Source organism: Ipomoea nil, unplaced genomic scaffold (genome assembly GCF_001879475.1).
Source record: "Ipomoea nil cultivar Tokyo-kokei standard unplaced genomic scaffold, Asagao_1.1 scaffold1932, whole genome shotgun sequence".
In the NCBI taxonomy this organism is placed as follows: Eukaryota; Viridiplantae; Streptophyta; class Magnoliopsida; order Solanales; family Convolvulaceae; genus Ipomoea; species Ipomoea nil.
The window spans coordinates 1620841-1637414 of record NW_017618360.1 but is presented as its reverse complement, the minus strand read 5'-3'; the positions used below and the strand labels follow the sequence as shown (position 1 = coordinate 1637414).

The 16574-nt window shown below is 37.5% G+C and overlaps 3 protein-coding genes across 10 annotated transcripts; 1 reads left to right on the top strand and 2 right to left on the bottom strand.

Moving 5' to 3' along the window:
- The first annotated feature begins 567 nt into the window (after window positions 1-567).
- LOC109194017 lies at window positions 568-7685 on the top strand. 7 transcript variants are annotated; one of them, XM_019344859.1, is made up of 6 exons: window positions 568-919; window positions 2248-2319; window positions 2818-3135; window positions 3220-5519; window positions 5681-6798; window positions 7075-7685. In XM_019344859.1, the coding sequence occupies exons 2-6, from the start codon at window positions 2317-2319 to the stop codon at window positions 7173-7175; spliced, it is 3840 nt and encodes a 1279-aa protein (XP_019200404.1). In that variant the 5' UTR covers window positions 568-919; window positions 2248-2316; the 3' UTR covers window positions 7176-7685. The 7 variants fall into 7 exon arrangements, with proteins under 7 accessions (XP_019200404.1, XP_019200405.1, XP_019200410.1 ...); XM_019344860.1 differs by having other exon boundaries at window positions 568-1744; XM_019344863.1 differs by lacking the exon at window positions 568-919 and adding an exon at window positions 6833-7011 and having other exon boundaries at window positions 2242-2319; window positions 5681-6553; window positions 7051-7685.
- Window positions 7686-7934: 249 nt separating this feature from the next.
- Window positions 7935-10372, bottom strand: LOC109194020. Of its 2 annotated transcripts, none has more exons than XM_019344869.1 (2): window positions 10177-10372; window positions 7935-9259 (listed from the first exon to the last, which is right to left on the bottom strand). In XM_019344869.1, exon 2 carries the CDS (start codon window positions 8815-8817, stop codon window positions 8185-8187), a length of 633 nt encoding a protein of 210 aa, XP_019200414.1. In that variant the 5' UTR covers window positions 8818-9259; window positions 10177-10372; the 3' UTR covers window positions 7935-8184. The 2 variants fall into 2 exon arrangements, with proteins under 2 accessions (XP_019200414.1, XP_019200413.1); XM_019344868.1 differs by having other exon boundaries at window positions 7935-9262; window positions 10177-10369.
- A 2372-nt stretch (window positions 10373-12744) lies between these two features.
- On the bottom strand, window positions 12745-16122 carry LOC109194019 (glutaminyl-peptide cyclotransferase-like). Its single transcript, XM_019344866.1, has 11 exons — window positions 15663-16122; window positions 15337-15393; window positions 15199-15234; window positions 14959-15023; window positions 14391-14454; window positions 14117-14234; window positions 13943-14040; window positions 13734-13804; window positions 13600-13627; window positions 13448-13502; window positions 12745-13193 (listed from the first exon to the last, which is right to left on the bottom strand). Exons 1-11 carry the CDS (start codon window positions 15948-15950, stop codon window positions 13090-13092), a joined length of 984 nt encoding a protein of 327 aa, XP_019200411.1. The 5' UTR covers window positions 15951-16122; the 3' UTR covers window positions 12745-13089.
- Window positions 16123-16574: the final 452 nt, after the last annotated feature.

Sequence of the window (16574 nt, the reverse complement as noted above, 5' to 3'; positions counted from 1 at the left end):
AACCCTCGACTCAAACTTATGCCATAAGTTCAAAAGAAGAAAAAGAAAGAAAACAAGCTGATTTGTTTTCTTCAATGGAGCTCTTGATACCATGTCAAATGGAAAACTCCCTATTTTTTTCATATATTTCATTCACAATAATACACTTATTTATATAAGAATATACATGCTAACTAAGGTAAAGATCGGAATTAAATCCCTAATAATATACACAGTAATATCTAATATCATGCTAAATATACTCCTACCATATAATGTCTAACAATTTTAATAAGAATGTTGAATGAATAGAACATGATTATCTTACATTCTTACTATAATGTCACTAGTTCAATATTGTGAGTTTTTCTAGGAAAAAAAAAAAAAAAAGGAGCCTTGCACAAAAATAATGGGGCAAAAAGTAAATAGAATAAAAATGAAAGGGTATGAGGGAAAAAGTAAAATGTAAAACAGCGCCGCTAATCAGGGCGGGACTTAGACACAGATATACATACAATACAACATGAGGAAAGGAAAGTCGTTTGTGAATTATCCTAGGGCATCCAATGGCATTGTGGTGAAATTCGGGAGATTCACGAGGGCAATATCGTCAAACGTGCAATGATAAATAAGTGGTGATTCACTCGTTTGCGTGTACTCTTATTTTCACGGTCCTGAAAGAGATTAGGATACACAGAAGCGAAATCCCGGAGGCTAACCGTGGATTTTCGATCATCATCGTCATCGGCGAAGATCCGACGGTCGTCTTTCATCGACCGAGTTGAAGACTCGGTGGTCCGGTGTATGTTTTTTCTGTCTGTTCATTGTGTCGGAGCGTATGTTACGGCGAAGAGATTCATATTCCTTTCGAAGACTTTAGAACCATAAATCGTCCAATTGTAGATTGGCGGCGAGTTTTTGGTGTTCCGCAGAAGAACAGGTATTGAAAACCCTAGTTTTTGATTTTGTACGCTTTGGTTGCTTTTTTCTCTTGTCGCCAGAGAAGAGAATCGTTTTGTTCTCCAAGCCTCCAACTGCGAAGACTACACTTTCTATTCCGTATAGAACTTGGGGAACTGCCAGATCTATGATTTCTGAAGGCGTAGCTACGGCTTTTTTCGGTCAACCTGGATGTTATTTGGTCCTTGATTGAAGATCAAGACATGTGGAGCCGAACTCTTCGGTTTTGAATGTTCCTGTGCTTGGCGAAGCTATTTTTTCATTAGAATTTTGCTGGCATTGCTATATCTTCAACGATTTGGTTATTGGCTTCTTGGTGCTTCTGTTTCTGTTACTGAAGAGTTCTCGACCTAGTGAGGTGTAAAATTTGTCAGGATCTACTTGATCTAGGCAGAACTAAACCTAACATGGGAAATTGGCTTTGTGGATGCGTTTTAGAGAGTTATCCTCCTTGGACGCACCTTCAGAATGCCGAGTAATAATATTAATTAACATTGAATTGAAATAGAAAAGTTTCTAGGGTTTTCCTCAGTGTATGTGATGATTTGATGCGGCCAATATTGCCAGTGAACAATTCCAGAGGTTTTATAGTATTGCAGAATATGTTGTAGATACAGGCTGATAGATCCGTAACCTCTGGAAATAATATAGATTCAAGTCTTTGCCAGCCTCAAAGGCGATTCTGCTGCTTATTCATGGGCTTTCTGCTACTTCTTTCCTCTCTGATAATAAACATGGGAGATCTGTTGAAGCTTTTTATAATGGAGATTTGATCTTAAGAAGCATTAATACCACTAGAATTAAGGTGGTTGTGAATGTTTAGGGGAACTTGTTGCATTGCAATGATGTTGGTGCTTGATTGCTTTTATTTGGGAGTTAGGAGAGAGCTCTGTACAGGATTAGGATGTTTTGCTGGACACTATTTCCTGCAAAAAAAAAAAAAAATCTGATTTATTTGATTAGTGTATTGTGTGTTCACTTCTACTGGGATTCATATCTAAATTAATAACAAAGACTTTCATCCCATACCTTTGGATTTTTCCCCATGATGTGATATTTTTTACTTTGTAAAATATTTTTTGGTGGAACTGTAGCAGTAGATTCCTGATCCAAAATGTTAGGAATCAGCTACACAAACTACAATGTGAATTAATGGTTTTTGGCTTGGCCTCATACTTGATAACCTCATCTGCCTTGAGGTAATTGCCTATGAAGGCATGTCCTGGCAGTTGTATTTGTGTGATGTTTCAGTTTGATGGAAAATATGAACTTAAATGTTTTCCTTTGATTGCTTTGGTCATTTTACAGAGTTTTTTTTGGGACCGTGTATAGACGGAAGGTTACTATCTGGACAGTGTTAATGTTTGGTTTGAACAAATGGTGAGTTTTAAAATATCACCTATTAATCCTTTGTTCTCTTCAACCCATTCTATTCTGATGACATGTTTGTTCGAAAGTGTTTCTTGAATACTTGTCATCTAGTAGTATGGATTGTGGGTTCAATCTTATTGGAATTTTGGGGGCATAAGTTGTAAATTAAGCATGAAATGAACTTCCAAAATGTTCTAAATGAGTACTGTTTTATGACTTTGTTTTCAATATATATTTTTAGACTTCTATAACTACTGAGCAAAACTGGTGTTATGTGCATTGTTCTGGCTTGCAGAATATTGTATTAATTGTTTGATGATGCATAATTGACAAGTTCTCCTTGTACATTGTTTGTTTTTCTTTCTTTCTTGATTGCTCTTTTGAAATCTTGTTGTTATTGCCTTGTTGGGATAATCTTTCAGATTATGTTTCTAGTGTTTGAATGTTTTTTATAGTGTAGATTGTTCAGTTGTCAGTCTCACTGTTTTTCATTTAATCACTTTGCAGACTCGCGTATGCCTTTGCCCTGGGAATTTTGAAGCTACTGTGGAGTTGAATAAGAAAAGAAACCAACAAACAGAATCATCCTGCAATACTTGTGGTGGCAGATTCTTAGTTCATGGGATAGGAACTATTTCTGCAAATATGCTTAGTACAGTCCGTCTTGAAGTATCTAATTCTATCAATCCTGAGTTGAATTGGAAGAAAGTCACAAAAGGAAGGCGCTCAAGGAAACCTACTAGTAGAAGCTTGAATTGGGGAGGAAAACTGAAGAATCAGAGTCCCAAGAGGGTAGGAGATTTTTCAGGTTTTGATTCTGACAAGGTACTTTTCTCAGCCTCTCTGGATGTTGTATCATAAAAGGCTATTTAATCTTATTCATTCAGCATCTAACTATTAATTTGGCAGTTTTGTGAGATTGCCAGTGAGCAACGGGTTCCTGACAAAGCGGAGCACATTCCTATAAAGAAAAGGAGGCATTTACTTCGGTCTAAATCACCATCCAAGGTACCTTTTGGTCTGCAGGAAGAGTCATTGTCTCCTCAGTCATTGGCTACTCCTACTCGATCTGAAGAGCTTGAGCTGCTTTCTGATCATAATCATTCATCAGGGCACATGAGTTCAGATTCTTATTCCAGCAGTCAGTTGGCAGCACTAAAGTTTTGTAATGGTATTAGGAATAACACTATGGATCTCAAGGACTGTTATTACAACTCAGAGGACTTCTCAGGGATTGCACTTCTTGCAGCAGCTGCATGCAGTAATGGCATGGATGACGACTCTGGTACTGAGAAGGAAGGTAGAGACCAAGTGGAAAAAGACAATGTGACTCCTCAAAGTAGAGGTGGATGCCCGGACTCTCTTGAAACTCTTTCAGTTATTCCTCACGGTGTCGATGATGAGCAACTCAGGGAAGATGAGAGATCTGTTTCTCCAAAGGTCGACAGACTGCATTGGGACCTCAACACTTTAATGGATTCATGGGAGCAACCTTGTGATGACCAAGTCACAGGAAATTCCCAGAATGATGGTGATGGTAGCAAAAAAGAAAAGTGTGAGATAGACATTGGTAAAGAACAAATGGTTCCTGAAGTTTGTCAGCATGATACAGAGAATTTTATGCATTCAGCTGAAAAGGATACAAAAATTTCAGCTTCAGTTTTGAAAACAGATGGAAACATGTCAGGAACAGTTTCTTGTCTTAACAGAACCTCTGTTAAGGAGGAGATATATGATTTGAACCTCAGAAAAGATTTTGAATCCTTGGAAATCAAATCCATTGACAAAGGAATTTCTGTTCATGTTGATGAGAAGGATACAAAAATTTCACCTTCAGTTTTGAAAACAGATGAAAACCTGTCAGGAGCAGTCTCTTGTCTCAACAGAACCTCTGTTAAGGAGGAGATATATGATTTAAACCTCAGAAAAGATATTGAATCCTTGGAAATCACATCCGTTGACAAAAGAATTTCTGCTCATGTTGATGACAAGAATATGCCCCTTGGTGATCATCATGCCAATAAATCAATTCATGCATCAACAGCCTTAGTTTCTGAGGGAGCATCAACTGTAGCCTCAGTTGGTGCTGTTGCTATTCAGGACAGTGGATATACTCAGGAGTCTATAATGGATGACCCTGCTTGTGGTACTGGCTCCAAATGTGGATACAATGAAGATCATATTAGAACTTGTCAACTACCTGATGATAAGATTTTAGGGAGGAATGTGACTGACACAGTTATCTCTAATGTTCTGGATGTAGTAACTTCTCATAGTACCTGTGATGAAGCTGATAACTGTCATCCCTCAACAAAGTGTGAAGATTTGTCTGTTTTAAAGGCCACAGTTGGTGATGGTCAGCCTATAGAAGGTGAAGTTAAGTGGCAAGAGAAGATGGCCTCTGCTTCTATTGCAATCGGAGTGGATTCTCAAGTGCAGTTTGAACCCAAGGAGCTTAGTTCAAGGTGTTCTGATGGCTGTGGATCTAATGGAGTGGAGCTTACTTTTTTGCAAGGGTCGAGCAAAACCTTTAAGGAGGGGCCACAGGGTGATGATCTTGCTAGTCATTCAATGAAGATTGGATCATTTCTCGAGGACTGCCACAGGTCAGATATTTCACATGAGGATCGTGGTCACACAATTGTCTGTGAGGATATGAATGGTTTTCAGGCTGGTTATGACTCTCCATTTGAGGATGGGGAATTAAGAGGATCTGCTTTATGCAGCTGGGAGGAAAATGAGGCTGATGGTGAGGTTGAATGTGTTGACTATGATTCAGATGGAAATGTTGTGTTTTCAGATGCTGCTGATCACCATGGCTCTGAAGTTGTTGAACCTGGTTCTGAGGGTTCACAAGGTTCAGAGAAGAGAGTTTCTTCAGCAAGTGGAGGTGTAGAAGCAGATTTCAGTAAGAGTAGTATGTCTTTGAAGAACCTGAGGGTACAGTCCAGGAGGTGTGAAGATAAAAGTGACATTGCTGGAAAGAAGGGATCAGATGCAGGTTTTGGTACCATGGTACACCACTCTGCTGATACAAGTGTCGAAGGAAATGATGATCTGAAGAAAAGGCATGGATTTGGGTTCAGATGGTCATATAATGAGGAATTTGGTTTGAGAACAGACAGAGGTAAGTTGCAGTCACGCATTGAAGGGCCACTATATTTGGATGCAACAGATAGGAAGGACAGTATACTGTTGCAGCACCGCAGGTAGATATAGCTTGTCTTTCCTCATTATCTCTTTCCTCTATCCGTTTTCCCATTTTCTTTTCTCTGAACTTACCTAAAATAGGTTGGCTTTCTGTTTTTTCTTTATTTGATAAGATTACGTCAGTTGAATTCACAAAATGTATATTGGATTCTATTTTCAGGCCCCTTAGTCTTGGTTGCTCATACACTAGACCTGAAAGAGATTTTAGCCCTGAGAAATTTGTGGGCAGATATAGATCTGCATTTCATGTGCGGGACAGGAATGCAGGCGATGGTCACTGGGGCAGCTGGGATTCAAGAAGTCGATATCCTTCTATTCATCATGGCCCCGAGGGTCATGGGAACCCCCGTAGAAGAAGCTTTGCTGATTTGGCCGACAAGTTTGGTGGAATGGATTCTCGTGATCAGAGACAATCAATAAATTATTCTTCAAAAGATGTACAGAGGCCCCCAGGGTTTAGACGGAGGTTATCAGTTGACCGAGATGATTGTTATGATGGTCCTAGGAGAGTGCTACCAGCTCGGTGGGGAGGAATCATTAATAGAAATAGCAGAGGCGGTTCTGGAGGTTATTCTCAAAAAAATACTAGAGGCTTCAGGCAGGAAGGCAATTTGAATTTACCTGATGACGACGCACCATCTGTTCGAATGCGGCATTATTTATCCAGGAGAGATAGGAGCTTTTCTCCTTCATCTGCCAAATCTGGTCGCATTTCCTTGCCTCGAAGGAAATCTCGGTCACGTTCCAGGTCTTCTTCTCCCCGAGCTTGGCATTCACAAAGGGATTGGAATATGAGCATGAGACGGCAGGGCAGATCTCCTGAGTTGAGGACAGAGACTAGAATGGAGAGAATGAGGGTTCCTTTTAAGAAATCAAGTTATGTAGGTGAATATGGAGAGGGGTTTGTGTCCCCTACCAGACGTCACTTCTCCCCTGACCGGAAATCTAGATGGATGGAAGACCAAAATTTTGGGGTTGGTTCCCAGTTGAGGCGTGGCAGATCCCCTGTGAGAGGGATCAGGAGGAACCAAAGATTTGATGGAATGGGATCTGATCGATTGAAGTCAGATGATTACTTTAGACCAATGATACGGACCAGGAGATTCCCTATGATGGGCAACACTGGAAGGGTATCTAAGTTTGAGAACAATTATAATGACAGTAGACACGATGACAGAGGTGAGATGATGTTGCATCAAGTGAGGCATTCCGATAATACCAGCATTGGAAGGAGGATTGGACATGATGTAGATGATAAATTTGAGGCAGCAGCAGCAGGTGGCAACTCTCAGAACAATGAAGACATCCAAAGATTTGATGGAATGGGATCTGATCGATTGAAGTCCGATGATTACTTTAGACCAATGATACGGACCAGGAGATTCCCTATGATGGGCAATACTGGGAGGGTATCTAAGTTTGAGAACAATTATAATGACAGTAGACCCGATGACAGAGGTGAGATGATGCTGCATCAAGTGAGGCATTCCGATGCTGGTAGCATCGGAAGGAGGATTGGGCATGATGTAGATGATAAATTTGAGGCAGCAGCAGGTGGTAACTCTCAGAACAATGAAGACATTCAAAGTAGTGATGTACAAGGGGGTGTTGGTAGTAGAGAGGATAAGAGAACCTTTATTATACAACAACAGTAGTAGTGGGAGGAGGTATTTGCTTTTCTTTTCCTTTCTTTGTTTACATTTTCCTACTATCCTATCCTCGTGGCTGGCTGGGTAGATTTTGCCTTGAGGAAACCTCACCATGAATGAAGACAATAAGCAATGGCCCTTGTTGTGCCTCTCTTCTCTTGGCTGGCTGGAGCCTGGAGGAAGTAGATAGCAGCTAGCTCATTCTACCGTCCATCAAACTTTCCCTCTTTTTCTTTAGTGAATAGGAAAAATGAAATAAATTTTGTTGCTGATCAATTAATTGGTTTTATATCTTTAGGATATCTTTTTCTCTTCTCTTGTTTTTTTTTTTTTGGAGGGGGTGGGGGAAGGCCACTTTAATTTGTCTTACAATGGCCTTTCTATTGTACATCTTGGTGGAGAAAGGACGTGGGATGAATATTTTCTTTTGGTCATATCATTATCAGCTAATGATGCTTGTTGGCTTTCAAACTGTTACATCTTTTTCACAATATTTGTCTTTCTTACTTTTTGTAAGAGCTTTGTTCTTTGGAGGGTGATTATCCCTTAGTTTAGCAGCCAGCTTGAGTAGTAAGCAGACTGCTAATGAAATTAAGCAGATTGGAGAACTTCAGACAATTAGTAAACGCTTCTTTACAAGATTGGAGAACTTAGTGAACGAATTGTTTAGCGGAGAATACTGATGTCATGCAAAACCAAGAACCCAAAACATAGAGTTTGTTAGAACAGAAAAGGTATAATTCAACTGATCATGAAGATAGAAGCTTGAAAATAAAGCTCTAAGTCATGAAAATATCTGGAAAACAGGTTTAGAAGACATGAAAACAATCTCACGCAAACCACAAACATTTCAGCGTAAAGAGAGGCCTTGGGGGCATACATGCAGCAGCATTACAACCGGTGAACAAAAGATACATAGTGTGCTTGATGTTTTATATACATGATTATTCAAAACCACAAAAACATCAAATTGGGAATGCAACCAGCTGCCTAGAAGATACACTAGTACCACCATTTATCCTCTTAATACCTGATTAAAGATATACGTGCCCACATGTGCATCCTCGGCAATCTGAAGTGAAGAAAAAGCTTGCTCTGCTATCAACTGGGGGGAAATCCCCGTGATATCCCAATTTTTTCCCCCATCATAGTATTGCTGGTAGAGATCTCTTCCCCGAGGTTCATACGAGGCCATCCAATCCTGGTTTCCCAATTCTTTCCATCCAAATGTCTGGTTCCTAGTGACCCACTCTGTTCCTTCAAATGAATATTTTGTGAGGTTCTGTTGGGGAAATACTGCTCTTCTTCCACCACCCATAAATATGTCTAAATTCCTGCCATGATCCCACAGGTCTGACCCCTCGTCCTTTTTTAGCATAACATCGTGTGAATCTTCTGAATCTTCACCAAGTAGGACGTGCAAGGCCACAGCTTCAGCAATAGCGGCACCCTCTTCATCAAGCCTCTGCTGTTCTTCCTTTTTCTTCTCTTTCTTCTTTTCTAGTTCAGAACGAATCGCTGCAGACGTAGCCAATGCCTTCTCCAAGCGTCTCTTTTTCTTCTCAGCCTGTTTCATGCGGTCCAACTCATCTTTTACTTGCTTCTTCTTCAACTTTCTAACACTAGATTGTGCTTTAGCACCTTCCATCTTGTAGACCACCAATTATTCTATAACTCCCAAGTGCAATAAACTCTCTCTTACTGCAACTTTACTAAGACGTATACATCAATCTCTATTCCCCTTTCCTTGTATAACCCGTTATTCAATACATATGGAAAAAAAACAACTAAGTGATTTTAAAATTGTTAAGTAATACAATAGCAATACACGGATCTGTATATCTACACCCACTCAGGTCTATACGAATACCTCATCTTGCGCACAATGCAATCCCAGACCGAAACAACAGGAGACTGAAGAACAAAGAATTGGTAAGAGCTCACAGTCCTGTCCCTTGCCATTCTTCCCAATTTCCCACAACCCTTGCATTTACCCATGTCACAGCAACCACCCCAAATTAGTAAGTTGATCGAAAATCAATAGCACACAAACTCCCGTCCAATTCAAACAACTCACATGGCCTTCCCTCCTGCTGCAAAGAGGACCATTACTTAGCATGCGAAATAGCATAAATCTTATATCACAGCATACTTAAACATCAAGAGAAATGTGCAAAAGCAAACACGCACAACGATGGCCAAGAAAGCTAATTGACAACAATCATAAATATTCCAACATCAACCCCGTTCTAAATGCAAAACTCAACTGGTAAGAATGTTCTTATCTATAGCAACATCACTAAGACTTCCACAGCCACTAGAATGAGACAAAAAAAGAGACTCCCAATTGATTATAAGCATTAAGAAAGCATCATATACTTTTTTTTTTGATAAGAAGGTATAGCAAAAAGGTCATCCCACCAAAATTTCAACTTAAGGAAGCATCCTATGCCTCACAGTATCAATGCAATTGCAACATATTTCTATAGGCTTATGGCATTGCTACAGGTCCAAGTCATCTACATATAAACCTAATCACACGTCCTCCTCTATATTCCATTCTTTCATACAGACAATTGTAGATATTAGATATATAGTGGCCTAACCACCTACATATATCAGTATCAAGTATCAACAAATCCACTAGCTATCATAGATGATTAATCAAGAAATTATAAAAATCACATATTCATCACCAAATTCGGAACTGTAACTTCAAAAAAAAAAAAAAAAAAAAAGTAATCAGACAATTGTTGCACCACCAAACACTCTTCCGCACGTATTCCAGAAAATCGAATTAAATTGACTTCAAATCTCAACCAGACGGCAATCGGTAAATCAAAACCAGACTCAATATTGTATACGGAGTACAATTAAGCACAAACAATCATCAGATCGAAATGCACAGAGGTCAAATCACATAGAAAAACATAGCTACTCCGTAAATCATGCAAATCAGAACTCCAGATCTAATTGCTCATGGAAGAAGACTGTAATATTAGCAGACCTGTTCAACAAGAGGAGAGAACGAAGATGGCCTTCACAAGAAGCGATCTCCGCTGCGCCCTGTCAACTGGATACATCCATATCGAATAATAGCTCAGAGATGAATTTGGATCTGAAGAGTACAAAACATCCCAAAATTCATCAGAGAGTGAAAGGATTGAAGTAATCGCGCATGAAAATGGCGGAAGGGGGGAGACGGGGATGAGTAGGACAAGGAAGGGCAAAAAAGGGAATTCGTGTAAAGAGGACACGTGGAGGTAAAGTTGGGTGAATCTAGAATCAGTGATGAGCTTTCATGTGACCGGAGACACCTGGCTGTAGGCTACAACGGGTACGGGATGGTGGTGTTAGTGCAGTGGGTCCCAGTAGATGAGAAGTTCAAGCCGATAGATTTGACTCTGTTTTTGGAGGTGGGGCCGGATCGGACTTGGTTGAAGCTCCAATATAAAAGATCAGACACACGAACGGTCCAGATATTATCATATCATTATTCATCAAAATCATATGACGCATGAGATGACTTATTTATTTATTTTCGGAAAATGATAATGGAATCTGTGTATGGGAAAAGAGAAATTTATAATTACTATTCAATGATATATTAGGTAAATTTTATATTATGTTTTTTTTTTTTTTAAGTATTAGTGATTTTGTTATAATGTAGTATCTATTTATAGTTATTTTTTTAATTTAATGAAGCACGAAAGGTTAATATTATTTTTACAGAGATTTAAATTTATAACCTCTCATTTGGGAGAGTCACTTTATGTGGCTAGACTACAAGATCACTGGTTTCTACATTGTGCTTTTAGTTGACAAAGAAGTATAAGAAAATAAATCAATCTAGATTGTTTATAGATAATCGTTCAAACTAAGAAGGTTAATGAATCGTTCTCATTGAGAGTTGAACTTTAAACCTAGTTAATTTTTTTTTTTAATAAAATGAATTATAACACACTAGGTAAGTAAATACTCCATATGTTTCATTTTATGTGTCTAGTTCGACTAACGAGACTTGATTAAAGTTATTTTTAATTTAATTTTTGATAATATTAAATTTAGTATTAATATACAATATATATATATATATATATATATATATATATATATATATATATATATATATATATATATATATATAGAAACTACATTAAAAGTACTATTAAACACACAAAATATCAAATTTAAAAATAAGTAAAAAAATAATAAATAATAAAAAAAATTGGTTTAACTAATAAATAGTGGGTATAATAGATAAAATGAGACAGATAGAGTATTCAAAAATTGAGAATATATGTAGTATTAGTCTTTACTAGTAGTTGTCCCGTGCGATGCACGGAAAATATGTATAAAATTATACCCTATATGAGGTTTATTCATATATAAAATTTTTATTATTTAATAATTATTATGTGTGAATTCCTATGATAAAATTATGAACATAAATATATTTACAATTAAAATAACATTTAAGGTGGGTGATTACTACAAATCTTAAACTATATTAAAAATTTACTACATAATATTTAATATTACAAATTTTTAAGAACTTAGTAAACTACAATAGTAATTGAATTACAATTTTAGAGTCACCACGGATAAAAAATTTTAGACCTTTGAGATTTCTAACTCTAGATGTAGCAACATACAATTGACCTTTAAAGACCAAACAATCACAATCTTAATTCGAACATTGATTTTTTCTTCCAAATACTATCGAATCAAGTGTGTAATCAATAAAAGATGAGAACTAATAATTCGAGAATATAATCTTAATGTTACTAAGCCTACTTCACGTCAATTAAGTTGGAGAATGTTGTTGGATAGTATCCGATGAATCCATGAATAACACATCTTTGTCTCTGTAGTCCTCGATATGCACATCAACAATCTTAATTCAAACTTATGGACTTTGGGGTTACACGTGTGATGTGCATGCATGCTTCTTAAAGCCATATGATCTTGTGAAAATTAAATGTTGTTAATACCAACATTTAACCATTAATATTAACATTTAATTTTCACAATACCATATGACTTTATTATAATTAAGATTTCTATGAGACTTGGAGATGTTTCAGTCCATCGAGACAACACCTAGGATCCAATCCTAAATGGCCCATCCAGAGCCCGAAACTCAACGTCGATGTGACCAATTCCATTTTGGTTTTATCTTACTTTTTTTAAAACAAAATTTATAATTAAAAATAATTGTTTGATATACATATTGAAATTGATTGTTCCTCTCAAATCATACGATGTTTAGATTGAACAACTAACAATAATTCTCTAATGCATCACATCATATTTCAAGTGAATTTTTTATTAAAGTACTAATTACTTATTAAAATTGCCATTAACTCATTGACCCCGATAAATTAGACCAATAGCAAAGGGTCTGTATTTAAAATGGAAAGATTCCTACCTTTGAGTCTTCGTTGAAAAGCAAATCATAAAATATGACTTAAGGATCTCAAGTTTTTTTTTTTTTTTTTTTTTTTTTTTTTTTTTAATTGATCAGCCAACTAAGCTATAATTGTAACTGGAAAAGAGAAGAAGGTATGGCAACTTTGATTCTCAAAGCGCTCTTCTTGAAGATAGACCAAAGAACACTCCGAAATAGTCTGTATGACACCCTCAGACAAACAGACTACAAGGAAATAGTGTCTGCATAGCAGTCCAATTACATTCCTTACAACGTGGTAAAACATAGTATTTTCACAATTTCCACCAAAAACGTTTATCTACATAAACTCACAAATGGTCTGTTAGAGGGAGTGCACATCTTCTTAACATCTCCCCTCAATGGTGTCTTCGATGGATGCACCTTGATTCTCAAAAAGTTTCGGCCATAGCTCTCCGCCTCTCCGAGTCTCCGGTCCACGTATGTATAGAGACTTTGCCTTTATTTTATTTAAACTGTATTTGGGATGCACATCTTCTTGACATCTCCCTTGAATGGTGTCTTCAATGGATGCACTTTGATCTCAAACAGTTTCGGCCATAGCTTTCCAGTCACTGTATGTATGGAGAGTTTGCCTTTAGTCAAACTGTATATCTTAGCATAAGCATATAGTTGCTACTATGGAGGCATGGAGCCATTGGAATTTTTGTTTAATGTAAGTCAGTCTATCCAAGATGTTGCAAAGCTGCTAAAAATCTTTCGTTGAGCTATACTCCATCAATCAGGAAATTTAGATAACGATATATTCCTTGACGTGGGTCAAGAATGCTAAGACTGTTGCATGTGAAAAGCGAATAATGGAACTTACCAAAAATACGGCTTCTATCTCTATCCCATGCTATGCCATTCAGGACATCGATTTGCTGCAAGGTGGTCAAAGACGGATTCAATCTCAAGTATGCAAAAGTGCAAAACACTAACTCAAAATAAGAAGGGCAACTCTCTGGTGGAAATGCTTACTTCATGCCCACTTGCGAATAATCCTTCTCTGTGAAAGTTCATTGAAGTGAAAGGTCAGTTCAATTTCAAACTAAGCTTCCTAAAGTTTGAGTATCTTTTACAAAGCATTATAAGAAACAAAGAACGAAATCAACCTTAAACTGGGAAGGAGAATCCATCCAAGCACCATGCCATCTTTTGGGGAGATTCTAGCAATACAATCAGTCTGTAAGAGATGTTGAACATTATAAGTGATCCCACACAGGCAAGAACAGGTGATAGAGTGACATTTGAGATTGTCACAGATCACTATACAACCGAATACAATCAAATATAAGGGGAGAAGAGGGAAGGAAGTTTATACCATCCACACATTTGCCCAAACTTCACCATTTACATACTCAAGCTCATTGAGTCTTGGCACTTCTTGTCCTCGATACTTGACGGTATGTTTTGTGATTGCTGCATTTTTCAGAAACAAAATTATTAGGCAGAGAAAATAAAGTAGAACTTCACTTTGACTTTGAGATGTCAGAACCTTTCATAGTGTGGGGATCAATTTGATACAATGTTGAAGTTCCATCACTTCCATATAGAACTTTCCCATCGGTTGCCAATCCCCAACCATCTTTCATTTCGTGAGTAAAACCCTTAAACTGCATAGAGTAACTTAGAGTTTTCAACAACAACAAAAAAAAAACTAAACATAAAAATAGAAGGTAAAAATAAATCAATGATGGAAATAGAAAGAGTTCAAGTTTAAAAAACTTGGTGAGAGAAATAGACACAAGTGACCAAAAAGATGAACACACTTTGCTTAAATTATATCGGTCATATATGTAACCAGTACTGTGCAGCCAAATTACTTGAAACAACCTACAAACACATGAGATTACAATATCAGAACTGTACCCAACATTTTAACATCTATTAGCATAACAATGCACACATTAACAAGTAGAATTAAAGTTAAAAAAAAAATGGAGTTAAAAGAAAAATACACTAGAGGTTCACGAAAACTGAAGCTCAAGTTGAAATAAGGGAGAGAAACCAAATACTCTACAATTGAATTTCAAAATCTCCAGATATTAGGTAAATATCAGTGGTTCAGAGGCAAAAATTAACGTAATTCAGAAATATAGTGCAGCTGAATAGGCAGTCTTTATATTGATTACCCCACATCAGAACATACTGCAAAAGGAAGCTTGAGGTAAAGCACTGACATGGCACGCAGGTGAACAGGTCAACAGCTTAGAAATAATACATCTCAAATTAAAAACATCCAAATTAATGAAAAGAGGCTTGCTTGTTCTGCAGAGATTTCTTGAGTATCCAGACAAAGGATACACGGTAAGAAATAGCTTCTGCTTTTCAACAAACCTGTCACCAAGAAGTGTTAAGCCCTCCCCAAAATCAGAGTACTGCATTTTATGACTAACTTCCACCTGTGAACAAATAATGTTTACGATATAAAGTAAGCATTCAGATAGATTCACCAAACAGCTATCCACTAATACAATTAATAACCATTTACAATAACTACCATTAAAGTGAGCAGAGCAAGAAATCAAAGCAGTTTCAGTTCAGTGAAAATCCTAATAAAGCATTTGCATAATATACCTCACCAGTAGAAAGAACAACTCTCCGAACAGATGACTGCAAATACGAATAACAACAAATATTAGCTTATGAGCTCAAGCACCAAGTTTACAAACTCCTGAACTTTGGAATGAATTTGGAGTCCAAAGGCAAACTCACGCGTCCATTAAGTCCAGTTGATTCAAACAAGGTATCTTTTTCAGCATACAATAATCCCTGAAAATAATGTAGCATCATAGTAGATCCAAAAGGAAGACAAATTTTACGCATGAAATGTTCTGACAAACATCAAACTGGTCACAATATTACCATCCATAATGTAGAAGGGAGAATCATATCAGCAATTTTTTTTTAAAAAAATAAAAATAAAATTCATCACAGCAATTCTTATTATTGTTTTCATTTTTCATTAAGTTCAATTGGAAAATTATAGGTGAATCGTTAAATACAAAAAATAAAAACAGAAATGAGTTCGAAAATCGGACCTGAGTAAAGGCTTCGGGATCGTGAGGGAACTCGTTGACTACTTCACCAGTGTAGAGCTGATCGGACAAGGGCGGAGTAGAAGATCCAAGCACACGCTCCTCGATCGACGAAATGCTTAACAGAGCTATCAAGCATAATGCAAGCATTGCTATAACAGATAGAGAGATTTTCCTGCAATTTACACGAAAAAATGAGGCGGGAGAAGCCGTAATCGAGAGTTGTTGAGGCTTAGGAACCAATTTCTTAACGGATTTCATTCTCGTAACTGCCCCCGCCTGACTTGGCATCACCCGGAAAAGTCCATCGTGTGTGCAGGTTTACGGGAATGGAGCGGAATGACAAATCAATGGTCCGCAGTCAAAGGAGAAGGATGGAGCAGTTGTGGGCTAGCTGCAGGTGACTACCGCTGGCGCTCAGTCAATGGGTCCAACCGGGCTCGACCGATCGAAGTCCGGCCCGCACTTGTTAATTAATTGAATGTATTCTTTTCTTTTTATGTTATGAATTGATATAGGAATTCATTGTCCCCAATTGATTTTTTTTTTTTGAAAAGAGCCTGTGCGACATTTATTGAAAATATGTTGAAATAGAGTCTGGCGGTCAGAGTCCGAATACATAGTAGCTGAGTAATTAAAGGTCGAAATGGCTAAAACATGTGCTAAATAATTATCTGATCTAGGAATAAAACTGATCAAAACATAATCAAAGGAAACCATCCGCAGGTATCAATGGCATAGCCAAGGTATGAACGAGGTGTATCCTTCGCAAGTGATAAATATTGTTGTAGTGACAGGCAGTCTGTTAGGAGGTCTACCGATCTCTCCCCACAATCCCATAGCCAAGATAAAACTTCTTTACATGCAATTGCTTCTGCCATAAGAGGGGAGAAGCAGTCTATCAATGGCGCCTGT

Bases quoted from the DNA above. Each gene is read 5' to 3' on its own strand.
- LOC109194017 (XM_019344859.1), top strand. The intron at 3,136-3,219 runs GTACTTTTCTCA...TTAATTTGGCAG, and splicing joins CAGGTTTTGATTCTGACAAG to TTTTGTGAGATTGCCAGTGA. The intron at 6,799-7,074 runs GTGGCAACTCTC...AGGCAGCAGCAG, and splicing joins ATTTGAGGCAGCAGCAGCAG to GTGGTAACTCTCAGAACAAT.
- LOC109194020 (XM_019344869.1), bottom strand. From the start codon at position 8,817: ATGGAAGGTGCTAAAGCACAATCTAGTGTTAGAAAGTTGAAGAAGAAG.
- LOC109194019 (XM_019344866.1), bottom strand. From the start codon at position 15,950: ATGCCAAGTCAGGCGGGGGCAGTTACGAGAATGAAATCCGTTAAGAAA. The intron at 15,394-15,662 runs GTCCGATTTTCG...CATTATTTTCAG, and splicing joins ATCCCGAAGCCTTTACTCAG to GGATTATTGTATGCTGAAAA. The intron at 13,805-13,942 runs GTATAAACTTCC...CATCTCTTACAG, and splicing joins TTTGGGCAAATGTGTGGATG to ACTGATTGTATTGCTAGAAT.